At 39.6% G+C, this 26,234-nt stretch overlaps 2 protein-coding genes across 2 annotated transcripts in view; both read left to right on the top strand.

Annotated features, from left to right (window-relative positions):
- GSDMA (gasdermin A) overlaps positions 1-8,759 on the top strand; it is a 46,586-nt gene extending 37,827 nt beyond the window's left edge. The window contains exons 7-12 of the mRNA XM_083377242.1: positions 4-42; positions 454-480; positions 2,837-2,979; positions 4,556-4,706; positions 6,115-6,188; positions 7,120-8,759. Of these exons, the coding sequence (XP_083233368.1) occupies positions 4-42; positions 454-480; positions 2,837-2,979; positions 4,556-4,706; positions 6,115-6,188; positions 7,120-7,368 (683 nt within the window). The 3' untranslated portion in view covers positions 7,369-8,759. The remainder of the gene's footprint in view (positions 1-3; positions 43-453; positions 481-2,836; positions 2,980-4,555; positions 4,707-6,114; positions 6,189-7,119) is intronic.
- A 6,789-nt stretch (positions 8,760-15,548) lies between these two features.
- Positions 15,549-25,869, top strand: PSMD3 (proteasome 26S subunit, non-ATPase 3). The gene is made up of 12 exons (XM_083376810.1): positions 15,549-15,802; positions 17,591-17,781; positions 18,284-18,421; positions 19,128-19,264; positions 19,369-19,559; positions 20,978-21,081; positions 21,181-21,295; positions 22,166-22,285; positions 22,543-22,646; positions 22,968-23,123; positions 23,818-23,868; positions 24,676-25,869. The coding sequence occupies exons 1-12, from the start codon at positions 15,622-15,624 to the stop codon at positions 24,751-24,753; spliced, it is 1,566 nt and encodes a 521-aa protein (XP_083232936.1). The 5' UTR covers positions 15,549-15,621; the 3' UTR covers positions 24,754-25,869.
- The last annotated feature ends 365 nt before the right edge of the window (positions 25,870-26,234 follow it).

The following is a 26,234-nucleotide window of genomic DNA, read 5'->3' as shown; positions in this document are numbered from 1 at the left end:
CAGATAAGAAATCTAAGACTGGATTTGCATTTAAATTTTCAGGTAAAATCTCTCTGTTTCTTTCTTATTTCTCTTTCTTGTATACATATTTCATTTCAAAGTTCTCGTTCCCCATATGCAAGTATGTTTAAGATGTCAATCCAAGCCTAATTAAGCAATCACAAGAAATGCATCTGGCTTTAGGACAAGTGAGTGGAATATTGTACATTTGTAAGATACTACATGAACTTTTTGAAAAGCTGTGGTTGGCACATCATTGCTCTAAACCTAAAATATGGGATGACAACAGCAGTTCTTTATATACAGAAGTAGGTAAGAAAGAAAGTACAAAGATCTTTTTCAAAAAATTTATTGTATTGGATGGGAAGGTCAATTAAACTAACAGGTCTCAGATTGATGTTGTTATCTCATTCTGTTTCCTCATCCTATTCATGTATTTCTTTTGCATTCCAGGTTTACGAATTTCCTCTGCAGCTGAAGGTAAAATCTCTCTGTTCTCTCTCTTATTTCTCTTTCTTGTATACATATTTCATTTCAAAGTTCTTGTTCCCCATATGCAAGTATGCTTAAGATGTCAATTCAAGCCTAATTAAGCAATCACAGGAAATCTAAAGAGTTTGCTAAATTCAAAATGAAAAGCCTGCAACAGATGCTTCTAAATTTTGGCAGCTATTTATACAGGTTACCTAAGAAAGTACTACAGATATTGCTCATTTAAAATCTTGCCAACTAATACAAAATGTTTCTATTACTACTGAACTTTTTTTCTTTTTTTGTAAAGTTGCAGATATTAGGTGGCATGTGGTGATTGCAAAATGTACATTGATTTCTTCATTTATATTGAATTTTGTGACAAACTGGGATTTTTAAAAAATGTATCTTTTTAAAAAAAATATGTAGTCCAAAGTACTAGGAGTTATCAATTTCCTGGAAGTCCAACTTCTTAGCAGAAATCATGATATATTTTGTTCAATACACATGTGCAAAAATGGGAACAGTCAATATTAATATTTCAAAAGGACTGAATCACAAATACAAGCACCAAGGAATTAAAAGCCTTGGATCTTTCTCCTAAAACTTTTATGTTTAACATGAGCTAACCTGCTGCCCACTTGTAACCATGTTGTCTAGGAATTAAGGAAGCTGAAAATGCCACTCAGAAGTTGAACTGATGATTTCTTAACTGTAGTTCTATGTTTCTGTATTTAGGATGCTGCTTATAAGTGCTATGTGCTTAGAGCTCAAAGCATTGTTAGAGACCCCACACACCCACTTTACAGTCAGTTTCTGTTGCTCCTCTCTGGGAGGAGGTTTCCAAGTATTTCTAGCAGGACTACCTGATTCTGTAATAGCTTTGTTCCCTATGCCATCTGTCTGGTAAACTCGCAAGATTCATTTTTCTCACCATGCACATGTATACATAACCCAAACTAGACTGTTGTTTCTCTGTGTCATATAATATATATGGGTGGATGCATAATTTTGTATTTATTTATTTTTGTCATATTTATGTAGCGAATATGGGAGGTGGTGACCCTTTAAGAGCTGTATGCAACAAATTTTCATTTTAATGCATGCCAATTAGTGTACATTCAAAGTGGCAATAAAGTTCTATTCTTTTCTATTCTATTCTACTCTACTCTAAACTAATCTAATCTACTCCCCAATTTTTTTTATTCGTTCTCTATCTTAATACAAAACATGAAATCAGAAATATGCTTATGATGTTCACAAGGAAAAAAGTGCTTCCATACAAATGTGATTAAAATAAATGTTACTACTACGTATTTTGCATTTTCTCCCTTACTAGAACTGGAAAAGAAGATTCTCATCCCCAATATGTCCCTTTTGTAGAGGTTGATTGAAATCTATAATTTCATTTGAAGTGGGGAATGTAGTCTTCTAACAATAGGTTAGGCCTATCCATTTTGTTTACAAAGGATCATTCAGTGTATAGAATCATAAAATAATCAAAATAATTTATATCCATTTTCCTCCCATGGGTCTTCAATTCCTCCGTGAGATATTGTCTGTTTGGAGAATGAGCAAAAATCAAGAGAGTCACACTATATGAGCAGAAATTATATAATGTTTTATGAGTGTTCACCAAAATTAAGTCAACATTTTAGATAATATTGTCAGAGGTTCACAAAAGATCTAGCAACACAGGTCTTTAGACAAAACACACAACCGCTTGCATACTCAAAACACACAACCGCTTGCATAGTTATTACCCACTCTTCTGCATAGTTACTGCTACTCTACTACTGCTACTCCAACTACTACTCCTTGTGAATACTGCTAGAGAAAAACATTCTTTTTAGGCTGCTTTATTTTTACAAACAAACATACACCTCCTTTCCTCTTCTTTCCTTCTCTCTCTCAAACACGCCTTCAGCTCTTTCATAGCACAGCCTTTATAGTCAAGCTTGCCATCCTGATGCTGGGGAGGGGGCCTAAAGAAAAGGGAAGAAAGATCACAGATATCTATCTATCTATCTATCTATCTATCTATCTATCTATCTATCTATCTATCTATCTATCATGATTAATTCAGAGACCAAATTGTAAAAAATACAGAATTTTAAAGGCTCTGCAATGATACTATGGTATATGCTGGGAATATTTATTACTGGTGCTTAGTTAAAATAGGATAATATCCAAATTTTTATTTTTTTGATTTTTTTTATCCTGCCTTTTTTCATATACAACTTAAGGCAAAGCATATAACAATTCTCCGTTTCCTTCTATTTTACCCACATTTTTTTTCTTCTGGCATTAGGCAAGATAAGAACAGCAAACACTGATTTTAACACTATTGTCTCTGTTTGGGTAGACAATAGGAAAAACCTTCAAAGGGAAGTTGAGAAAGAATATGAACCATTTTCTTTAATGTCTTCAAAACTGCGTGGCAAATTTCTAAGTAGCTTTGTGGTTCTAATGAAGAAAATTGACCTTTTGGAAGGACTGGAGCTCCAGGTAAAGAAGTTTCTGTTAATACTGTGGTTCATTTCCTTTGCTTCTCACAGTTCTACATAACATGTAGCAGTTGTATGTGACCTGTACAGGAGTATATCATTATACAATTGCTGACCTCTTTGAAAACTTCTCATTGAAGAAGTCAATAGCTGAACTCTCTCATTAGACTTCCTTATTTGTCTTCTAGTTAGCAATTATGTTTTAATAACAGAGGTCCAAAATTCTTTTACTTATTTACTTAGAATTTATATGTCTCATATAATGATCCCAGGCAGCTGACACAGTTAAAACAAGAATGAAAACAAAACCATCCTGCCTTCCATGTACCAGATCAAACAATCCATTAGCCAATCTAGTCCAATGCTTGGGGGAAACCAAATTTCAGGCATCTGAGGTGGGTGCCAAAGGGTGTGGAGACTAGAGAAGACATGCCTCCAATGTCCCATAAGGGGACTTGGAGCTCCCCAACCTATCTCCTGGAGAGAAACAGACCTGTGTGTATCTTGGTCCTGAGCCATGGTGACCTTTAAAAGTAGTAACCAGCACCTTGAATTGCACACAGGAATAATTAAGAGTTACTGAAGCTCATGCAGCAGTGGTGTAACTTGGGTGAACCATAGGGCACCCAGAACTGTGTGTGGCATTACATTCTGGACCAGTTCCTATTTCTAGATGGCCTTCAAGTGCACCCCCATGTGGACTGTCTTGCAGTAATGCACTTTGGGGGTGACTAAGACATAAGTGACCAAGGCCTCCCAATCCAGAAATGGGCAGAATTGGCTCACAAAGTGAATTTTTCCAAAGGCCCTATAATGGGAAGAAAAAATAATCTTGAGGAACAGGAAGAAGAGCCACAACCAAGACAACCATTAGATCAAAGAAATCTGAGTATAGGACACAACTGTAACCTGAGTAAGTGTCTCAGACAAGAGTTTTGAGTTCTCACGAAGATAAAAGAGAACGAAATATTTGCAAGACTGATGCTAATTCTTCAAGGTAGACTAGACCACACTAGAAAAACAAAGTCATGAATTATAATATCATTTCTGTTACTATAATCTTATGATAAAAGTAGTATTAGCATGCATGTCTCTCCTAATATGGTTACCTTAAAAGGCTGCATTCATTCTTGCAATAAAATTTTACTTCATTTTTTGGAGTATTGGATTCTGAGACCTAAACAACTGCCAGATTTTCCAACTCTCAGGTATCAGCTATACATATTACTGTTTCTTTCAAAAGAGCATCTGCGGGAAGGTCAAGAGGATCTGGCAGGCAGGAAAGAGAAAGTTGCACTGTGGGGCTGCCAGTCTGTCAATTACTAAAAGTCACAACATCCTTTTTGCCAACACAAGATAAGATTTTTAAAAGAATGATTTATGTTTTTACTATCATAAATTAAAAAAGCATTTCCCCCTATGGTTCTTAAGCTTTACCTTATTTTCTTAAAAATCATTTAAATTCCCAGTGGACAGCAGTATTCAGGTTCAATTCTTACATTACACTAACCAATCCATATAAAAATCCATTTGTAAAATATTATTTTCCTGCCTATTTCTCCAATTCAAACTTCTAGCTAGAACAGGTTCTTGAGGACCCTGAACAATTCAGACTGAACATGGACAAACCAGAGTTTAAGGATCTGATGGAGAACTTGCAAGATGTCAAAGGAGCAATTGTCACTGAACTTGTTGAGGCTACTCTCTATTTTCTTCAGGGTCTTGATGGTAAAAATAGTCTCTTTCAATTACAATGGTCATTAATAATTCACTAACTTTCAGTCTAAGAGCAAATAAAATTGGGAGACAAACACATCTTTACAAAATTCTCCTTCTCCCTCTCCCTCTCTGAGGGAGACAGGCAGTTAAATACGAAATATAATTAAATAAAAATTTGTAAGTATTTTTGTACAAATACCTATCTGTTGTTTAAGTGACTACAAATAAAACTTATTAACTGGTCAGATAATCAATTACTTATTTGGCTACCACTTCCAGGACCAGGACCCTACCCAACTTTGCAGAGGCTGATAAGCTACTACTGTTTTCATCCAAAACAGAAGAAAAATCTTAGAAAAACAACCAATCAGAGCTAGAGCCACCATGCATGAGTGTGGACAGGGGGAGTGGGGAAAAGAGATTTCCAATATCACTGGCCTTGTTTTAAATAAACCCTACAGAGTGTTATGTCCCAAACAGGTTGAATATCTTCATCTGGAAATGCATAGGTATGCCAGAATCTGCTGAATGTATTGAAGCAACAGGAGCCATTGTTTAGTGACCCTAATTAGTACCATCAATTCAGTAATTAAGTGAAGCAGTTGCTAATGAAACCTCTACTATGCTTATAATCTTACTTCAGTTTCCATTTGCTTTATAGACCTGCAAAGATTGTAAGTGTGAGGATTAGTCAAAAAGTTACTTTTTTATCACCATTGTAACTGTGAATGGTTGCTAAATGAAGCAATTTCTAAACAACGACCATCTATACATTTTCATAGGTCCGTCATTGGATGGGCAGACACTGCTTATACGTAGCATGAAGAAACCCGAAAGGTTTCTTAATGGGTAATCTTTATTATAAGCAAATGTTACATTTGTATTGTATCTAGGATTAAAGTGAACAACAAAACATTCAGAGGATACCAGGGAATGCAAATTTAGATATGGGTGGAGTCCACCCATACATAATGTAGGAAAACAGCTATGGCTTATTCAGTAAGCCATGATTAAATAAACCTTGGTTAAGGGCCAATAAACTTTGTTGATAACTTAGAATTTATTAAATGGTTTTTCACTTTGGGAATTCACAATGGCTGAATTCACACACAATATTAAGCTAGAAACATAGGAACCTGGCTTCATATGACATTGATGTAACTGACCACTGAAAGGCATCAGAACTGCTGTGTGGTTTAGTATAGTTAATCAAGTTTCATATATTTATACTGGTAACACATTCCAGTTTAGAATTTACTATAGATAATGCAAGAGTTATTAATTTCAAATTAATCTAAATCATTTCTTCCAATTGAGAATATACAATTACTACTACAAAAACTTTGGGCAGTTATTTCTGATGTTACATTTTTTTAGAATACACCTATTTTCTCAATTTATTTTCTATAAAATCCAGAACTGACAGAGTTCCAGATAATGCTATTGGTAGAATCTATGGAAAAAAAGATTGTGTCCCAGCAACTGAACCTGGTAAGAGAACTTCTAAAGCAAAAATAATTTGCTTTAATTAACACTCATTTTTCTCTGAGGCATTAAGATATTACATGTTTCCTCTAGCTGAACTAAGAGTATATGTACAAGGCTATATCTTCTGCTTATTTATTGTAGACTAACAGCAATGCTCAGTGAACTTTGGGTTTCCATTATATTTTTATACTAATAAAACATTGAGTCATACAGTACAGGTAGTCCTCAGTTTATGGCCGCAATTGGTACCAGTTTCTGTTATTAACTAAGGCAGTTACTAAGTGATTTTTCAATTTTATGGTCACCTTTTACTATCAATTTTGTTATCCAATTTTATGATCAATTTTAGCACCACTTTTGCCATGGATGTTAAGCGAATCACTGCAGTAGTTAAGGGAATCCGGCTTCCCCCAGCAGGGAAAAATTGCAAATGATGAACACTCCAGCACACTGCAAACATTGTTAAATACATGCTGGATGCCAAGCATTTAATCTATGATCACATGACTGTAGCAATGTTACAAATACAAGGACCAGTCCTAAGTCATTTTTTTCCAGTGCTGCTGTAACTTTAAAGGATTCCTAAACATGGTTGTAAATGGACTACCTGTATATACTTTGGCTACAACTGATACAATTTATTGGTGTGCAAACTGTTTCAAATCCAAACATTTTGAGATTCAAATAGATTGTTTTAATGTTATCACACTGGTGTTTCATGCTTAGAACATTTTCAGGATGCTTAAAGCAGAACTGCATCACTTCTAATAAGACTGGGGCAATTACAAGGTTATAGCATTGCAAATTTGAAACTTACCACTAATATAATGCCATATATATGCCGCATTTTATATTGACCTCAATTGATTTCCACATGTGGATGTTACTAATCAAGTGCTGCAAATTCTATTTTATTTGTTTCCTGTTTCCAAAGGTTGGAAGAATCCTAGATTCCATTCCATTCTGGAATGGAAAACAGAATTTTACTGTAGAAGTCCAGCAATTACCTGAAGAGGAATGGGATATAACTGGAATATTACTTGAAGAAATAAGTGGAATATCCATTCAACGAAGTGGATGCACTGTTAGTGGATCTGTGCATCCTGATGTTTCCTCAGCCCTCCCTGCGCTATATGTGGTTCTATTTGCAATTGATCTTCTATCTAAGAAAGCCATTATTTAAGCCATTCTTCTAAATCAGAGTATGTTTGCAGCTAGAAAAAAATCATGCACAAATGTAGCAGCCTAATATATTCAAAATGAAAGTTGTAATCAGACAGGTAGTCTTGAATCTATGACCATTTAATAACCATTTGAAACTGCGAACTGCTGAAAAAAGGGACTTATAACCGATCCTTGCACATACAGTACATTCAGACTGGATTTGTTTAATGATCATGTGATTTATTTAATGACTGCAGCAAAGACCATAAAATTGGGCAAAACATATTTAACAACTCCGTTGCTTAGCAAATAGTCAGTTCCAAGTATGATTGTAAGTGGAAGACTATCTGTATATGATTTTAATATAAAAGTAATGTCCTTAAACATATTATTAAATCTAAACCATAAACATATTGCCCCATCTTCTCATTTTACAATATAAGATATTTCAGAAATGGATAATGAATCGCATTTTAAATCGAGTCCTTATTATGTTGGTGTAATTATTTGTATGTTACTTCTGTCACAATCTATCCTGCAGGCACCTTCTCCTCAATTCCATGTTTGGAAGTGAGTACCTGTACTGCTTATATATTATAATCTGTATGTAAAATTGAATTATGCATGAAGCTTCTTGCCAGAAGTTAATTATATAAAATCATAAATCTTATCAGAAAAATAACAGCTTTCAAAGGAAACCAGCATGGCTGCATAAAGAACTCTCTGACAAACTGAAAGATAAAAGGGACAAGTATAGGAAGTGGAAAGAGGGGCACATAACTAAGTCAGAATATCAGCAAACAGCCCGTGCCTGCAAAGATGAAGTGAGGGAAGCTAAGGCTCAAAATGAACTAAGGCTTGCGACCAAAGTCAAAAATAACAAAAAAAGCTTCTTTCAACATATAAGAAACAAGAAAAAAGTTAAGGAAATGATTGGTCCATTAGTGGGGGGAAAGTGGCAAGAAGGTGACAAGCAACAGGGTGAAAGCAGAACTATTTAACTCGTTTTTTGCATCTGTCTTTACACAAAGGGGAAAAAAAGTCCAACCTACCAAAACCAGTGCCATTAAAAACAGAATAGAAACGCAAGTTAAGATAGGCAAGAAAATGGTAAGTGAGCACCTGTCCAGCCTAGATGAGTTCAAATCACCAGGACCAGATGGATTACACCCCAAGGTTCTCAAGGAACTGGCAGACGTGATCTCAGAACCACTGAACTATATTTTTCAAACATCCTGGAGCACTGGGGAACTACCAGAGGACTGGAAGAGAGCTGATGTAGTTCCCATCTTCAAAAAAGGGGGAAAAAAACAGATCCAGGAAACTACAGACCTATCAGCCTGACCTCAATACCTGGGAAGATTCTGGAAAAGATAATCAAACAACAAATCAGCGAACACCTTGATGCGAACAAAGTTATCACTAAAAGCCAACATGGGTTTGTCAAAAACAGATTGTGCCAGACAAACCTTATTGCATTCTTTGAGCAAGTGACAAAACTAGTGGACCAGAGGAATGCTGTAGATTTAATTTACTTGGATTTCAGTAAGGCATTTGATAAAGTAGATCACAACCTACTACTTGATAAGATAGAAAAATGTGGTTTAGATAGCGTCACCACCAGATGGATTCGTAGCTGGCTGACAGGCCGTACTCAGCGTGTGGTCCTCAATGGAACTGCATCTGCATGGAAGGAAGTGTAGTGGGGTGCCCCAGGGCTCTGTTCTGGGCCCAGTGCTCTTCAACATCTTCATCAACGATTTGGATGAGGGGATGGGGAACTCATCAAATTTGCAGATGACACCAAGCTGGCAGGAATAGCCAATACTCCAGAAGATAGGCTTAAGATACAGGAGGATCTGGACAGACTCGAACACTGGGCACTATCTAACAAAATGAAATTCAATTGTGAAAAAAGTAAGGTTCTGCATTTAGGCAGGAAAAATCAAATGCACAGGTATAGTATAGGTGGTACCTTGCTCGATAGTAGTAACTGTGAGAGGGATCTCGGAGTCCTAGTGGACAATCACTTAAATATGAGCCAGCAGTGTGCTGCAGCTGCCAAAAAAAGCCAACACAGTGCTAGGCTGCATTAACAGAGGAATAGAATCAAGATCACGTGAAGTACTAATACCACTTTACAATGCCTTGGTAAGGCCACACCTGGAATACTGCATCCAGTTTTGGTCACCACGATGTAAAAAAGATGTTGAGACTCTAGAAAGAGTACAGAGAAGAGCAACAAAGAAGATTGGGGGACTGGAGGCTAAAACATATAGGGAACGGTTGCTGGAATTGGGTATGTGTAGTTTAATGAAGAGAAGGGTGAGGGGTGACATGATAGCAGTGTTCCAATATCTCAGGGGCCGCCACAAAGAAGGGGGAGCCAAGCTATTCTCCAAAGCACCTGAAAGCAGGACAAGAAGCAACGGATGGAAACTAGTCAAGGAGAGAAGCAACCTAGAACTAAGGAGAAACTTCCTGACAGTTAGAACAACTAACCAGTGGAACAACCTGCCTCCAGAAGTGGTGAATGCTCCAACACTGGAAGTTTTTAAGAAGAGACTGGACAGCCATTTGTCTGAAATGGTATAGGGTTTCCTGCCTGAGCAGGGGGTTGGACTAGATGACCTCCAAGGTCCCTTCCAACTACTACTACTACTACTACTACTACTACTACTACTACTAATTATTATTATTATTATTATTATTATTATTATTATTATTATTATTATTATTATTATTATATTATTATTATTATTATTATTGAAAACAGTTAAAGTCAATACATTACACCCCTTCCCCCTAGATAGCTCAAACTCTCAATTGTTTTACATAATCTTGCAGGTATTTAGGCGGCCTTCTTGACCATTCAGAACGGTTAAGGGTTGCAGGGGTTCCATGGTCTACCTGCTTGCTTGCCAGGCTGGGTAGACCAGGACTCTGAGGTTCAATGGAGTCGGGTTGACTCTAGTCCCTTTGGCTGGCCAGTCCCGGTCAGCCCAAACCAAAGTCCAATCATGTAGCAAAGTCTGCAGGCCTGTTTCTCAGCACCATTTGCCTGCCTTGTTCAGCGGATTTAGCCTGTGTGTCCGGAGAGGGCTCTTCTACGGCTGTTTCCCCGTTTCTTTGAGGAAAGAGTTCTGTCGGAGCTTGTAAGTCTGTCAGAGCTCGCAAGGCCTTCTGCTTGACCGTTCGCTGTGGCCCTCTTGGCAGTCTTGGGCCAGCAACTGAGCTGCCTGCCGCTGACACAGCTTGTCAATATGCCGGCGAATGGCTCGCCCATCTTCCAGGACCAGCTCATAGGAGCATGGCCCTGACACCTTTGCAACCACTGCTGCCACCCACAAAGCCCCTTGCCCGTAATTCCGGGTCCAAACCCAGTTGCCAACTTGCAGACTTCTGGGTGCCTTTGGGTGTGCAGTGTTCAATGCAACTCGGTCGGGGTGTAGCCTGTCCAGCTTGGTGATCAGGCATTGGCCCCATCGTAGCTCGGCTGGGCTTTTGCCAGTGGCTGTGCAGGTTGTTGTGCGCTGGCAGAGTAGGAAGTCTGCCAGTCTGTGATGCCAATCACCTGTGGCAATCCTTTTGAGGGATTCCTTGGTTGTGCGGACCATTCTTTCTGCTTGGCAGTTCGAGGCCGGGTGAAAAGAAGCCAATGTGGCGTGCCATGTGAGAGACCACTTGCTGCCATTGTCAACCTCCCATTGCCCGGTTCGCTCCCACAGTCGGCCTCCTCAGGGTGCCGTTGGCCAGGCAATGACGGCTGGCAACCCCCAGGGGGAGAGCCTTCACTGTGGGCGCGCCGACCCTCTGGAATGAATTGCCCCCGGAGCTGCAGATGACCCCTGACCTTCAGTCCTTCCACCATGACCTGAAGATGTGGTTGTTCCAACAAGCGGGCCTGGACTGACTACGGATTTAATTAGCTTTTTACTGGTTTTTAAATTGTCATATAATTATTGTATTTATTGTTTAATTCTTTTAAAATTTTTCTATTTTATGTTTTTAATTTTTATTGTTGTGCGCTACCCTGAGTCCTTAGGGAGAAGGGCGGCATATAAATTTAATAAAATAAATAAATAAATCAATAAAATTTGCCCTGAGGAAGGACTGGAATTCTGAAGCAGTGAACTGAGCCCCATTGTCTGAAACTAAGATGTCTGGAATCCCATGTGTTGCAAAGATCCTGCAGTTCCTGGATGGTCCTGGCAGTTGTCATAGTGGGTACTGGTGCAACCTCTAACCATTTAGAGTGGCTATCAACCACTATTCCTGAAAGGGCCCGGTAAAGTCAATGTGGATTCTTGATCATGGTGTGTGAGTGTCCTACTGTGCGGAACTGCTGAAGGACGGCTCTAAGACGTTCAGCCAGAACCTCAACAGACTCTCTGGCAATGAGAACATCATCAAAGTAGGGACAGACCCCTGGGATGCCCTTGAGCATTCGCTCCATTACTCCCTGGAAAATCCCTGGGGCTACACTCACCCCAAACTGTAGGTGCTTGACCTTGAAGGCCCCCCGATGGGTGACAATGGTTTGGGCAGCTGCCGTGGCCTCGTCCACCAGCAGCTGTTGGTAGGCCTGCACCAAATCTAATTTGGTGAACATGCAGCATCCTTGCAATGACACCAAAATATGGCTAACAACTGGCACTGGGTACGTGTGCTCTTGAAGTGCCTGGTTAATGGTGCACTTATAATAAGCACATATGCATATTTCCTTGTTGGCCTTAAGTGACGTTACAATGGGGGTCTCCCACACCCGACTGTCTACGTGCTGCAATACCTCCTGACTGATCAGCTTGTCCAGCTCTGCGTCAATTTTGTGTTTTAAAGCAAAAGGCACTTGATGAGGCTTGATCCGTATTGGCATTACCAGTGGATCAAGCTTGAATGCTATCGGAGGACCCTTGTACTCCCCTAGGCTTGAACTGAAAACATCCGCAAATTCTTAGCAGACTGAAGACAAATCTGCCACTTGTATTTGGTGAATACTTGAATGCCCAATGGATCAAACCAATCGAGTCCTATGAGGCCTGTGCGTTGGCCTTCCACCACTGCAACATCTAGTGGGCTGCAAACCCCTTGAAGTTCACCTGAAGTGTGGCTTCGCCTCTGACTGCCACTCGGGAGTTTTGGAAGTCAGTGAGCAGTAGATCGGATGGCTGAGGTTTGGCCCATCTGTTGCTACGGTTGCATAGGTGTCTAAATGTTCCCATGGAGATGATGGACATGGCTGAGCCTGTGTCCAGTTCCATTTTGCATGGAACTCCCTGAAGCTTGACCTGGTCGAAGCTTCAGCTTAAGGGGCAATGGGCACCAGTGCGGAAGACACTCCTCCGGCTGGAGCAGAACCCTACTCGGTGTTGCCCTGGGGCCCCAGTACCTCTCCTGAGTGAGTCTTCTAGTGGACGGTCCCTCTGGTGACCTCAACAGATGGTGGCAATGTAGCCTGGCTTGCCACACACCCAGCACATTGCTGTTCAAAAACGGCATTCTGCACATTGATGGCAGCCTCCGCAACCCATGCATTTAAGGAACGGAACTGCCTTGTCAACTGGCCATGGTCCTTTCTCCAGGTGCCTCTGTAGTTTGTCAACTTCGTAGTCTGAGTTGGTGTCTTCCATCCGCTCGGCGTCCTCGTGGTAGACAGCTTTGGTGCTTGGCGCGCTTAGGCCCCTTCGGTGGCTTCGTCCGCCATAATCTTCTTCAGGGCCTCCTGTAACGAGTTTCCTTAGCGAACAGTTTTTCTCGATTCCTGAGTCCACAAACTTAGTAGTCTTGTAGTCTCTCCTCCAAGTCCATGAAATCGCAGAGTCAGGAGGCCTGACGAAAAGCTGCAATAAATTCCGTGGCTGACTTGCCGGGTTGTTCCTCCCACTGCTCAAAAGCGTGCCTCCACACTATAATGGATAACCTGGGCTCGAAGTGGTCTCGGAGCTTTTTTTTCAAGTCTGCGTAGGTGACCAACTCGAGCGGTGTCGGGCAACCAGATTCTCAGCAATATTGAAGGTGGCAGGGCCACACACACAAAGGAGTGTCGCAGCCTTCTGTCCATCTTCGGCGACCTGGTTGGCACGGAGGTAGTTTTCTACACAGGAAATGTAGGACACCCATTTCTCCGGATGCATGACATCGAACTCTTCAATCTTCCCACTTTAGCCATGGTGAGTTGCTTGCATTACTTGTTGCTCACGTTCCCTTGTGCTGCTGGCTTCTGCATAGGACCTAGGACGGATCCTTAGGGTAGGATGGTCTCCAGCGTGGCTTGTTTGGCAGACCGAGGGGGAGGAACGTAGCTCCTGCTAGGCTCTGTGCTGGCCTCACCCCATAGTGACTTCAGACTCTTACAATGAAGCAGCACATCCCACCTTCTTCGTCACTGTTATATCTCCGGTTCTTTAGGCATTAAGCGAGATGAAGTGTTGAAACAGCAAACAAGTTTATTAACTGAGAACAGAAGTAGCCCTAATGGCTGCTGTGCAGCTATTTATACTGTTAGTCTCTAGGCAGTGACCAATAGGGTTGAAGTAACAGTTTCCTACCCAAAAACTAATTATCTGCCTGGAGAAAGTAAGTCTGGCTTCAGTAACAGCATATTACAACACAGAAATCTAACATTTCTGTGATCAAACATTTAAGCAAGTGATCCAAGGCATTTAAGAAAACAGTTAAAGCCAATACATTACAGGTCAGGTGTCAGTGAATGTTGTCATAGGTCTTGTTATAGGGCCGTGGTGGCTAACCTATGGCACGCGTGCCACAGGTGGCACGCAGAGCCCACTCTGTGGGCACACATGCCATCACCCCAGTCCTAGGCTTTCAGCTGGATTTTATAAAACCTTTTTGCTTTAGGCCTCTGCCGCCATGTGCACAAGAAAAAAGAATCAATTTCAACTTCTCCCGGGGGAAAAAAAACTCTCACAAAGTTGGGATTGATTGAACTTTTTAATCCCACCCAGTCTGCTGTTACCACCGAAGCCACGCCCACGCAATGGGCCATGCCCACCAGGCACTCGATGATACATAAGTGGGTTTTGGGTTGCAGTTTGGGCACTCGGTCTCTAAAAGGTTTGCTATCACTGTTATAGGGAGTTTACATCAGGCCAGGGTCATCGGGAGGTGAACTGCTGGTCATCCCCTAAACTCCACTGAAGATGTTATCTAGCCTAGTAACAAACATTTCAGAAACCAACACAAGCTCAGAGAACAAATCTTCATCCTCATCCTACACCTGAGCTACAGATATTCAACACTGTTGGATTAAAAGAATATCTTTGGGGTATTTTTTTTTCTTTTTGAAAAGCAAGTGAATCTATAAAGCCCTTAATTTACTAAAATTATTTTTAAGAATGCTAGAATTATATAGTTAAAATCAGCTGGTCATAACAACTCAAAAAAATAGTGCAAAATCAGACGTGTAGAGACCTGGCACATAGAATCTCCAAGTCAGACACGACTAACTGAAAAACAGCAAAATCATCAATTCTGAAGGCAGTTACTTGGCTTAGAATGCCCCCAAGATCCAGATAAAATGCGTCTTAATTTGACACAAAAATGACTATCCCCAACAGCTTTTAAAGGTTGCAATAACCCTAAAGGCGATGTTGCATTGGGGGCTTTTAAGCATTTCCCATAATGCAGTGTTTCTCAATGTTGGCAACTTTAAAAGTTGTGTGGACTCCAACTACGAAGTTGGAAGTCCGTAGGCCTTTAGTCTAGGGGCCAAGGCATCAGGGATAAAGGGCCTTAGGCTTGGGTGACTTTATGCCACATTTTCCGCAGTCTCTCTCAGCCTGTCACTGTTTTCTCACCTCGCAAGGTTATTGTTGTGGGGAAAAGAGAAGGAAACGAATATCAGAAATGTTCGCCGCCGTCAGCTACTTATAAGGCGTGATTTTAAAAAACCCCAACTAGAATAAAAATCTTCAAGTTGCCAAGATTGAGAAATGCTGCTAATAAGGAGATCTCGCAAGGAAAGGGCTATCGTCGACGGCCCCCCTCACTTCACGTCCGGCGCCCCAGGCCGAATACCCCACCCTCTTCGCAAACGGAGCGGAAGGACAGAGAGTTCCGTCTCCCTGCCTTTTTACAACGGATCTCCTTTTTCTGAGGATGCTCAGAAGCCGAATCCATCCGCGTTCGTTCCTCGACCCGCCCCTCGGCGATCGGCTGGTCGAACTTGCTCTTGCTTTCCCGTCGTGCCCTGCGCTCTGCCCCGCGATTGTTGCTCTGTCACGGTCGTCGCCGGTTCGTGGAAGACGGAACCATGAAGCAGGAAGGCGGGTCGAGACGCCGCGCCGGATCCGAAAAGGCCAAGCTGCCTCCCGCCGAGCCCCCTCAACCGCCCCCTCAGGCCGCCGATGTGGAGATGCAGGAGGAGGCGCCTCCGGCCGAACCTGCTTCCGCGGAGAAATCGCAGCGCGAGCTCGATGCCGTCACTCTCGAAGGTGGGGGGGGGGCGCGCAGTAGCATCGTACGGGAGTTGAGAGCTAAGGTTGAGCGGCAGCGGCCAGAGAAGAGGAAAGGGGCGGGGCCTAGAATGTCCCCCCCCCCCCGCCGTTCCCGTTCCCATCGTGGTTAGGGCGTAGTGCTGGTGGGGTTGCTGCCGAAAGTTGCAGGGGCTCCAGTTGGTCAGTTTTGAGGGCGGAATTGCGGCTTGGAAAGCGGGGTGAACAGAGTGGGATTGTTTCTTGAGAAAAGACGAAAATTACAGAAGTCTTTAAAGCCACACAAGCGCTTAGAGCAGGGAGCCTAATTTAGGGAGGATGTGATGTTCTGATAGTGTAAGCAATAATTCTTCATAGTTCGTTTAATACACTATAATTGCTTGTGGTGGCCTTAGTGCAGGGGTCTTCAAACCTGGCCCTTTTATGACTTGTGGACTTCAACTCCCAGAGTTCCTCAGCCAGCATGCCTGGCTGAGGAATTCTGGGAGTTGAAGTCCACAAGTCATAAAAGGGCCAAGTTTGAAGACCCCTCCAGTAATGCTTTTAGCCCGTCAGCCACAGACAGACTTCCATCATTGATTTGAAAACGAGTGACATTGGGTTTTTCTAGGGCTACCAGATCTGGCCTATGAAAATCTGCATGCTGTTTTCTTGCGTGGCTTATTACATTTATTGAAATATTGGGAGCTTTAAAGAGGAAATGCATAAAAACACAATCCAGTTAGAAGATGTCTTGCTCAAAATTCTGACTTCTCACAAGTATGTGTTGGCAAAGAAACAGGTTTGGATTGCATAGTATTACAGTATAATTTATTATGTAGTAAGGTTGTTGTGGTTGAAAAATACTGGTCTAAAGTAACCTGGCAGAGCCCAGCTTGCAAATATTTTCAAAAGATTTTTATTTAAAGGGTGTGGTATATGGCCAGCTTAGTAACATAGTATATTTTAATGGAGATGACTTATTGGAATAGTAAAGCTTAGTAGATGGTTCACAAAGTGGAATCTTAAAAATAAATAGAAACATAGAATAAAATCAAAATAAGCCAAAAGTGATAAAAATGCAAGAAGCACAAGCAATTGTATCTCTTTAAAAAATAATGCTTAAAATTTTGTAAAAATGGAAAATAATTTGATTCCAGAACACCAGAATACCGGTATTAGGTAAAAATCTCTCTGAAAAATATCCTCCAACTAAGGTCCAAAATTTGTTTCCTATCAGATTAATCTGCAACAGTGCCAGCATTCAGTTTTCATCATCCACAGATAACTCATGGAGTTCCCACCACTTCAAAATAATGTTGACTTTTGCCCATTTGCATTTTATATTTTTCATTTAGCAACGAAGCTAAAGGGTTCAGATTAAGTTGTAGCAATACATTGATTGAAATGGCAGTGTGAAGCCTTAGAGCAGGCTGGCTGGGAAGTTTTGGCAGTCCACACGTTAAAAGTTGCTGAGATTGATACACACTGGTTAGAGGATACTGAAATCTGCATTATAAACTCAGAAGCCATCATGGCTTAATTCACAGTCGCTGCAAACATCTTTTCATATTATAAATAGCTTTGATAGGAATTTGAGTAAGTTTGCTATTAGTTTAAAATAGCCCCAGAATTATAGCTTAGAAACCAAAAAATTCATGATAAAACAGTAGAACGTTGTTATATTTTAGTGTCATGTGTTTTTGTTGTATGAATATTAACTTGCTTCAATCAGTAGTGGGCATTTCCTGCCACACTATAACGTTAAGTCAAGTTTATTGAGGTAACTTTGTTTATTATTCATTGCAGACATCAAAGAACATGTGAAGCAACTTGAGAAAGCTGTGTTAGGGAAGGAACCTCGTTATGTTCTGCGTGCCCTCAGAGCTTTGCCCTCCACTTCCCGTCGCCTCAACCCCAATGTGCTCCAAAAAGCCATCAGTGGCTTTTTCACATCTAACAGTGCTGTGCGGGACTTCCTCATCAGCTTCCTGGAGGAGGCAAGTTCAGAGGAGGCTGAGGTGGGAGATAATCTGGGTATTCCCACTGAATTTTAGGAGGATTGCCATGTATTATCTCTTGATTGTCAGGTCCAAAGAACCAAGGACAACATGCAAAGTTACTTAGTTCCATTACTGTTGTTCACTAACAAACAGTATCGTAGCAAACAACTATCTGTAATAACTAATACTCTATGAAATCCAAGGGAGGGTCCCATCTTGTTCTCTTCCTGCCCATCAGACATTTCAAGCTCCATCGTCTCTGTCTCTTGGGAAAGAGCAGTCCCTCCCTCCTGCTACTCCGGATTACATTCCACCACACTGATATATTTAAGGATAATTTAAATGTTGAATCATGGATGTGGGAAAGATGATCTTAAACCATTGCTAAATTGTTTTTATGAGAAAGGGAGGAAACACTCTCTCTCTCTCTCTCTCTCTCTCTCTCTCTCTCTCTCTCTCTCTCTCTCTCTCTCTCTCTTTCTTTCTTATCACTCTATAGCCCATGGACACAGAAGTGGACCTACAGTTCCGTCCCCGCACAGGGAAGGCAGCTTCTGCTCCTCTTTTGCCGGAAGTAGAAGCATATCTCCAATTACTCCTGGTCATCTATTTGATGAATAGCAAACGCTACCAAGAGGTACTGGACTGACATTCCATATATGTTGTTTCTTAATTGAAAGCAAAGACTTGCTAGAGATCACACACGGACTTAGAGGGTGGAAGAAAGAGCAGGGAAATAAGGAAAATTGGGTGTCATCTAATACTTTCCACACATATCCAGCTAACGGTTACATACAGGAGAGTGTACAACTGTAAGTGAATGTATTAGCAAGGGAGAAACATATCGGTTACAGGGACATTGCATCTTTGGAAGATTTTAGTCCATAAATTTGGGGCCAGATTTATAATCAAATAACTAGGGATAAATCTTCATTCAATATGCAAACTGTTTTTCCCCAAAATTGATATTTATTTACAATTATATCTGTAATTATTACATACATACATTTCATTTATGCATAGCCAAAATACCAAGCCATATTGAACACACTGGGTACCATAATTTAATATTCCATAAACAAGTTTTTACAACAGCAGGGATTAGAAATTCATAATCGATGTGAATGAATTTTGCTTGCCTATGTGCATAGGATCCTCATATCCAAATGAATACATTATTACTGATTTTTTTTAATAAAACGACATGAAAGATTTTTAAAATAATCTCAGGTTCTTTTTGCATACTTGATAGGAAGTGTATGAGTTGATCCATATTTAATGATATGCAAAATCTCCTTTGCAGCCTTACATGCTTTTCACATTGTCTCTTTTCTTTCCTTCAGGCCCAGAAAGTTTCAGATGATTTGATGCAAAAAATAAGTCCTCAAAATCGCCGTGCCCTTGATCTAGTGGTGGCCAAGTGTTACTATTACCATGCTCGTATCTATGAGTTCTTAAATAAGTTGGATGTGGTCAGGAGGTAAAATTGGAAGCATCTGGGTGTTACCATCATCTTTCTCCCCCCCTCCCCCTTTTGCACTTTCCTGGTGACAAAGCCTCTCTCCATTTCTTTTCCTTTTGAAGTTTCCTTCATGCTCGTTTAAGGACTGCAACACTCCGGCATGATGCAGATGGACAGGCTACTCTGCTAAATTTGCTGCTCAGGAACTACCTTCATTATGACCTTTATGATCAGGCAGAAAAGTTGGTCTCCAAATCAGTGTTCCCTGAGCAGGCAAATAATAATGAATGGGCCAGGTACCTCTACTACACTGGTAAGAAGAAACGGCCGATCATTTTTTATATAAAATACAATATTCTGCTTGATTATACTTTGCAGGGGTGTACTTATTTATTGTTTTTGACCTTGAAAGCAAAACAAAATGACTTAAGTGTATTAATTTATGATTAAGAAAAGCAAAATAAATTGTGTAAACTAAGATATTCTATAGAATATATATTCTATATTGAAAAATAGTATACCCTCCATCATCCATATATGCTCACACTTATTTTTTTTAACTAAGAATTAGAAACATTTAAAAAGCTATAATTCTTTCGATGTTGAATAGATTACAAATGCCATACTGTTCTGCTATTGACAGAGACATCCATATTTCTTTTGGATTTCAGTAAAGCAATATTGTGCTTAAGAGTACTATAACTGGGAAAGCAACAGTGATTTTTTGAGAAAATATATTCCAAACTTCTCTTTGGCACAGATATAGGAAACCTTTGACACTGTTAGGATAAGGCAGTCTTGAGCCCTGGATTATTAAAGCCTTTTCTCTGGCGTCTGAAAACATTCAGACAACCATGGCTGGAAAACTGATGGCATGATTCTTTGCTGTGTTGCAATGGAAAATATAGATAAATTGTACTGTACATCCTAAAATAATCACCCTCTCTATCAGTCACTTTAAAACTTTAAAAGTAACTACCTCTAGAGATTGCAAACTAATGAATCTGGATGGATGTTTTTCCAACAGCCACAATTTCATTTTTTCTTTTATAAATTTGTTTCTACATCAGCTTATATAGTAATTTTTTTAAGTAAAACATTTCTATAAAAACTACATTTTTAGGATGTGCATGTGTGTATTTATGCACATGTATAACAGAGTGAGCGCCTGTTACTCGTCCCAGCTTCTGCCAACCTAGCAGTTCGAAAGCACGTAAAAATGCAAGTAGAAAAATAGGGACCACTACAGTGGGAAGGTAACAGCATTCCGTGCGCCTTTGGCGTCTAGTCATGCCGGCCACATGACCACGGAGACGTCCTCAGACAAGCGCTGGCTCTTTGGCTTTGAAACGGAGATGAGCACCGGCCCCTAGAGTTGGAAATGACTAGCACGCATGTGTGGGGGAACCTTTACCTTTACCTTTATTTATCAAAATGTTACCATCACAAAATTAAGAGAGGTCCAGTTACTGAGGTGTATAATAATCACAGTGCCTGTTTATTTGCCTCAAACTTTACTGGGAATAGATAATAGCAGGATTTCTTTGTGTTAAAATGTCCCTTAGAATTATTAAAGCAAAGCTGCCATTTGATTGAATATTTCTAGTTCTAGTTTAGTAACATAGTACAAATTCATATCACAAAGGGAAGGGGGAAATCTAACATCTCAAGGTAGCCTTATTGTGAACATTTGCACTAATCTTTCTTAACACTAGTTTCTTTCCTTTCCAGGCCGTATCAAAGCCATCCAATTGGAATATTCTGAAGCTCGGAGAACCATGACAAATGCGCTGCGGAAAGCACCACAGCATACAGCTGTTGGCTTCAAACAGACAGTGAGTGTTGATTCCTTCAGAGGGTGCTGTGGGTTGGGGATGCATGCATTATGTGGCTACTAGCTGAACAATTGCTTTATTATTGTACCCCCGATTTAGGTTCATAAGTTGCTGATTGTGGTAGAATTGCTACTAGGTGAGATTCCAGATAGACTGCAGTTTCGGCAGCCATCTCTGAAAAGATCTCTCATGCCCTACTTCCTTTTGACACAGGGTGAGTATTATCACTGAGGGTCATAACTAGCAGTCCTTTGAAAAGATGTTAGGGCTTTTGGCTTTTAGGGAGTACATTCCCCCAAAAAAATTGGAATGCAAGCAGAAAAAAATAAAATTCTTGAGTCCCTGGTGGAAGAGATTACAGCAACTGTAAGTAAACTTGCTCAGATACTTCAGGAACCACAGAAATTCATACTAAATGGTATTAGTAGCACATTTCCACAGACTGATGTATTGACAGTACCAATTTCTGGAGCTTAAGATTACTTATTTCTAATTGTTATTGGCAATAGGAGACCAGTGGACTATAATAGAGTCCAAGAGAGAGAAAGCCTTGCTCCAACTGCTGTAAGTGATTCTACCCACATTATATGGAAAAATGATGAAGTATATGAGGTATTGATTGCACATATACTCCCCTTTACTCTTGATAGTGGCTAAAAGTTGCCCAAGCATGTCAAAGAAACAGCAATTTATGTCATGATTATGTCTGCTACAATCAAATGTATTTGATTATTCCCTCAGAGTTTCTCATAGGTATAACTATTCATTACATTACGTTTATGCGGTGTGTGAACTTGGGATGAAGAGTCAGGTATTAAATCACCAATTTAAAAGAATCTTGAGAACAAGTGTAGACACTAGACTTGATGCCATTCAATGAATATTGTGTTTTGTGATCTTGCTTCCAACGTATAGCAAAGCCTCAGCATAGATTTATATTAAATCTAAAGCATCATCAAGCAAGGGCACATATTAAAGTACTGAAATCAGAATACTGAGGCTTCAGTATTCATCCAGGTGCATAAATCCTTCACATATTTCATGCAGCTCTTCAGTTTAATTCTCTCTTGCAACCTTTTGACAGCTGTTCGAACAGGAAATCTGGCCAAGTTCAACCAGGTTCTTGATCAGTTTAGTGATAAGTTCCAAACAGATGGAACATACACCCTTATCATCCGGCTAAGACACAATGTGATTAAAACAGGTAAGAGACCATTAATTCCTTGTTATTTTCCTTCTGGTGATAACATGGACTTACACACACACACATATATATACACACATATATATACATATACATATGCATATATATATATATATATATATATATATATATATATATATATATATACATACATACATACATACATACATACATATGTACATACACATATATATACATACACAATACACACACACACACACACATATGCACTGATTTTCTTTTACCTCTTAATCCAGGTGTTCGCATGATCAGCCTTTCGTATTCACGCATTTCTTTAGCTGATATAGCTCAGAAGTTGCAATTGGATAGCCCAGAGGATGCTGAATTCATTGTTGCCAAGGTGAGGACTATACCGTTTATAATCTTCCAGACATCCTGAGCAATTGGGTTGTACTTGAAAGGCATTAGGTGCCAATCTTGGTGGTAAGAGAAATTTCCTTTGAATCTTAGTTATTTGAAAAATTCCAGAACAAATGTTCAAAATCCACTGCTGATTGCTTTAACTTAGTTTTTAATACTTGGCATCACATTAAGTTTTTGGCATTAATACTGTAGAACTGAATAATATCCCTTCCTTTCCATTAGCAGACAACATAAACCTTTTCCCAAACAAGCTGTGAAAAGCTTTCTCTGAGGTCCATTGTTGTGCCTTGATTTCCAGGCTATTCGGGATGGTGTGATTGAAGCTAGCATTAACCATGAGAAAGGATATGTCCAGTCAAAGGAGATGACTGACATTTATTCCACCCGGGAGCCCCAGCTTGCTTTCCACCAACGTATTTCCTTCTGCCTCGACATTCACAATATGTCTGTCAAGGTAAGGCAAGGATGGTCAATGTTTAAGGACATATTTCAGCCACCTAGTCATCCAGTGATGTGATATCACCTAAAAGAGAAGCATACATTTTTCTCATGCACTTTGAGGGTGGATTTTTGGAACCTCAGGGAAGGCAGCCTCTCGGAAGCAGACTGCCCCCCACACCTCAAAGAAATAAAAAAACAACACAAAGCTTAGGATTTGGTCATTTTGTTGCAAATTGCCAATGTAGGGGAACTGCCTGCAATCTGTATGAGGTAAAATATCAAATTTTAGAACTTTACAGGAGGACTTCTGAGTGTGTTCTTTGTCTGAACAAGGTTGAAAAGAAGGCAGGTTTGATTCCCCAGTTAATGTCATCAGTAGTTTTCTCTATAATCAAACGTCAGCGTTTAAGGTCTCTAAAGGCCTATGTAAGTATTAAGGAATTTTTTTTAGAAGTGGAGAAGTCAGGGAACTCTCCAATTTTGGGAAAAAATTATGACAGACAGAATTCAGTTCCTGTCACTAAAGACAAAGTGAGAAATACATGTAGGATTTGACCAGTTTCAAGTGGAAGAGCTAGTACATGTCCCTTTTGAATTGTTCTTTTGTGCCTCTGCCATTGAGGAATATGTGGAATCTGTGAGCTTTCTTTTTGAAATTTACCTTTAATTTATTGGTGTTTGCTCTTTTTCTTTTCTCCCATTTTTAGGCTATGAGATTCCCCCCAAAATCTTACAACAAGGATTTGGAATCAGCAGAGGTAAGGTTTCCTGTCAGTCACATAGAAAGCTCCTTAGTTGGGGCATTGTTTTGCGTAAGATTAGGACTGGCAGTCTTAATGAACTACTAGATCCTATTGATCTTGTGTAATGGCATTAGACTGTTGAACATTAAATTGCTGAAATCATGTAAGATTTAAATACAGAATGGTTTGTTGTAGTCTCTTAAACTTGAGTTGTGAGATTTAAAACTTTTTTAAAATTAAATGTTTAATTTTTATATCATCTGGAGCAGTATTTTTCATCTTGATCATTTTAAGATGTTCTGGACTTCAACTCCCAGAATTTCTCAGCCTGCATGGCTGGCTGGTGAATTTTGGGAGTTGATGTCCACACATCTTTAATTGGCCAAGATAGAGAAGCACTTATCTAGCAGTATCTCTAGTACCATGTTATTGTCTCTTGCCTATTCCTTTGCAAAATAAAAAAAATGTTAATGGAGCAAAGTGGCTTAATTTACATAACTAGACAAAATTTGACACATTTAAGTCCTTCAGTTTACCAACTGCCCTCCAACTTTCAGAAAACTGAATATGCATATTAGAAATGTAATGAGTACCAAAATACATATATCACCCAATTCAGGCCAAATATCTCAGAAACATTTAAATGTAATTCTCTCTCTGCAATATGTCAGCTATATGAGTAACTTTAAAAAGTGTGAAATAATAGTATCTTTTCATGGGCCTCGTTGAAAGCGGCATAACATATATAATTTGCACTGAAACTCAGTTTTGCTGTGTAGCACATAAATGACACTAAATCATACAGTGACCTTTGTTTCACAGGAGCGGCGGGAGCGGGAGCAGCAGGATCTAGAATTTGCCAAGGAAATGGCAGAGGATGATGATGACGGTTTCCCTTGATGCTCTGTAGGGATACAATATTTGTTTGCAAGGGTTTTGTTGATTTTATTTTGTTTTCCAGTGCAAAACTTATCTATTGTCTGAAAACCAGAATTTACCTTCTTTCCATATTCTGCATGTTGGGGGCAGTACAAAAATAATTAAAAATCCTCTAGCTGCTGCAGGAAGAAAACACAGGACCCCAGATTAAAACTTGGTCCTTGCAGTGACAGATCTTGTCAAGTTTTGTTTAGGACTTTTAAATAAAACTTTGAGGAAAATAAAATGCCTCTTAAATGGAACTCACATTTATTCAGATCTAACAGTGGAGTCACTGGAAATACAGGAATTCAAACTATTTTTTCTCTGATTGTTATTGGTATGCTAAAAATAATATCCTATTTGATAAGAAATCATAAGAGTTACAGGCAGAGGAATACAGCCTGAGCATCAATTAGTGAAAAAGAAACCATGTTTAAAAAATAAAATATATAGAAATTAGATATTTTTTTCTTGCCTTTCTCTAGTTTTTGCTACCTTGAGTAATTGGTTCAATAGCAATAGCACTTAAAACTTATATACTGCTTTATAATACTTTACAGCCTTTTCTACGTAGTTTACAGAGTCAGCATATGGCCCCAAACAATCTGGGTCCTCATTTTACTGACCTCGGAAGGATGGAAGGTTGAGTCAACCATGGCTTATAAAATAATTACAAGATTTTTTTTACTCAAAGACAAATTAATCTCTTGCTGGAGGAATCTGGCAGACAACCCATTTAATGAAATTGATAAGCATATGGCTGATAATCAAGAAATATTTTAAAATATGGCAAGAAATTGAAAAATATCTTGAAAGGTGGAGACATTTATATTGGGATCAACTGCAATTATCAAAATTTACTTGTTCATTCATTCAAAATACGTTACTCCAAATAAACAACTGTTTAAATGGCATCAATTCCAGTATCAAAGAAAATTTACAAAAAAATTGCCAATCCACTTATCTGGAGTAGGAAAAGACGAGTTAAATTTTAAAAAGTTGTAAGATTCAAAACAGAGGTCTTGCTCTTCCAAATTTTAAATTTTATCATAAATACAGTTACCTCATGATTAACAGAGTGGGGAAAAAAATAATCAAATAATAAAACAACAGTATGGGCAGGATTCCATGGATATTTATTGTACAGACCAGGGGTGTCAAACTGCTAGTCTGCAGGCTGGATGCGTCACAAGGAAACCGCATCCACTCCATTGCCGGCAATGGGGGAAAAGTTTCAATATGTCGCGTGACGTCACATGACACCGCAAGTTTGACATGTCTGGTATAGACTCATGGAAGAGGACAAAGTGATAAAAGCATGAGAATTCCAGAAAGTAAGTAATAAATGCAATACAATTACATATGCAGATATGGTTTATTCAAATTTTATGAACAGGTTAAATCAGGGGTGTCAAACTGCCAGCCCATGGTACAGAGGCCGTGCCCACCCCAACTCCAGC

This window comes from Vipera ursinii (assembly GCF_947247035.1).
Source record: "Vipera ursinii genome assembly, chromosome: Z".
Lineage (NCBI taxonomy): Eukaryota > Metazoa > Chordata > Lepidosauria > Squamata > Viperidae > Vipera > Vipera ursinii.
This window is presented reverse-complemented; position numbering and strand designations above follow the sequence as displayed.

Excerpts from the sequence above, each read along its gene's own strand:
- PSMD3 (XM_083376810.1), top strand. The coding sequence starts at position 15,622 with ATGAAGCAGGAAGGCGGGTCGAGACGCCGCGCCGGATCCGAAAAGGCC. Across the intron at positions 17,782-18,283 it reads TCATCAGCTTCCTGGAGGAG|CCCATGGACACAGAAGTGGA; the intron begins GCAAGTTCAGAG and ends ATCACTCTATAG. Across the intron at positions 19,560-20,977 it reads CAGGTACCTCTACTACACTG|GCCGTATCAAAGCCATCCAA; the intron begins GTAAGAAGAAAC and ends TTTCCTTTCCAG.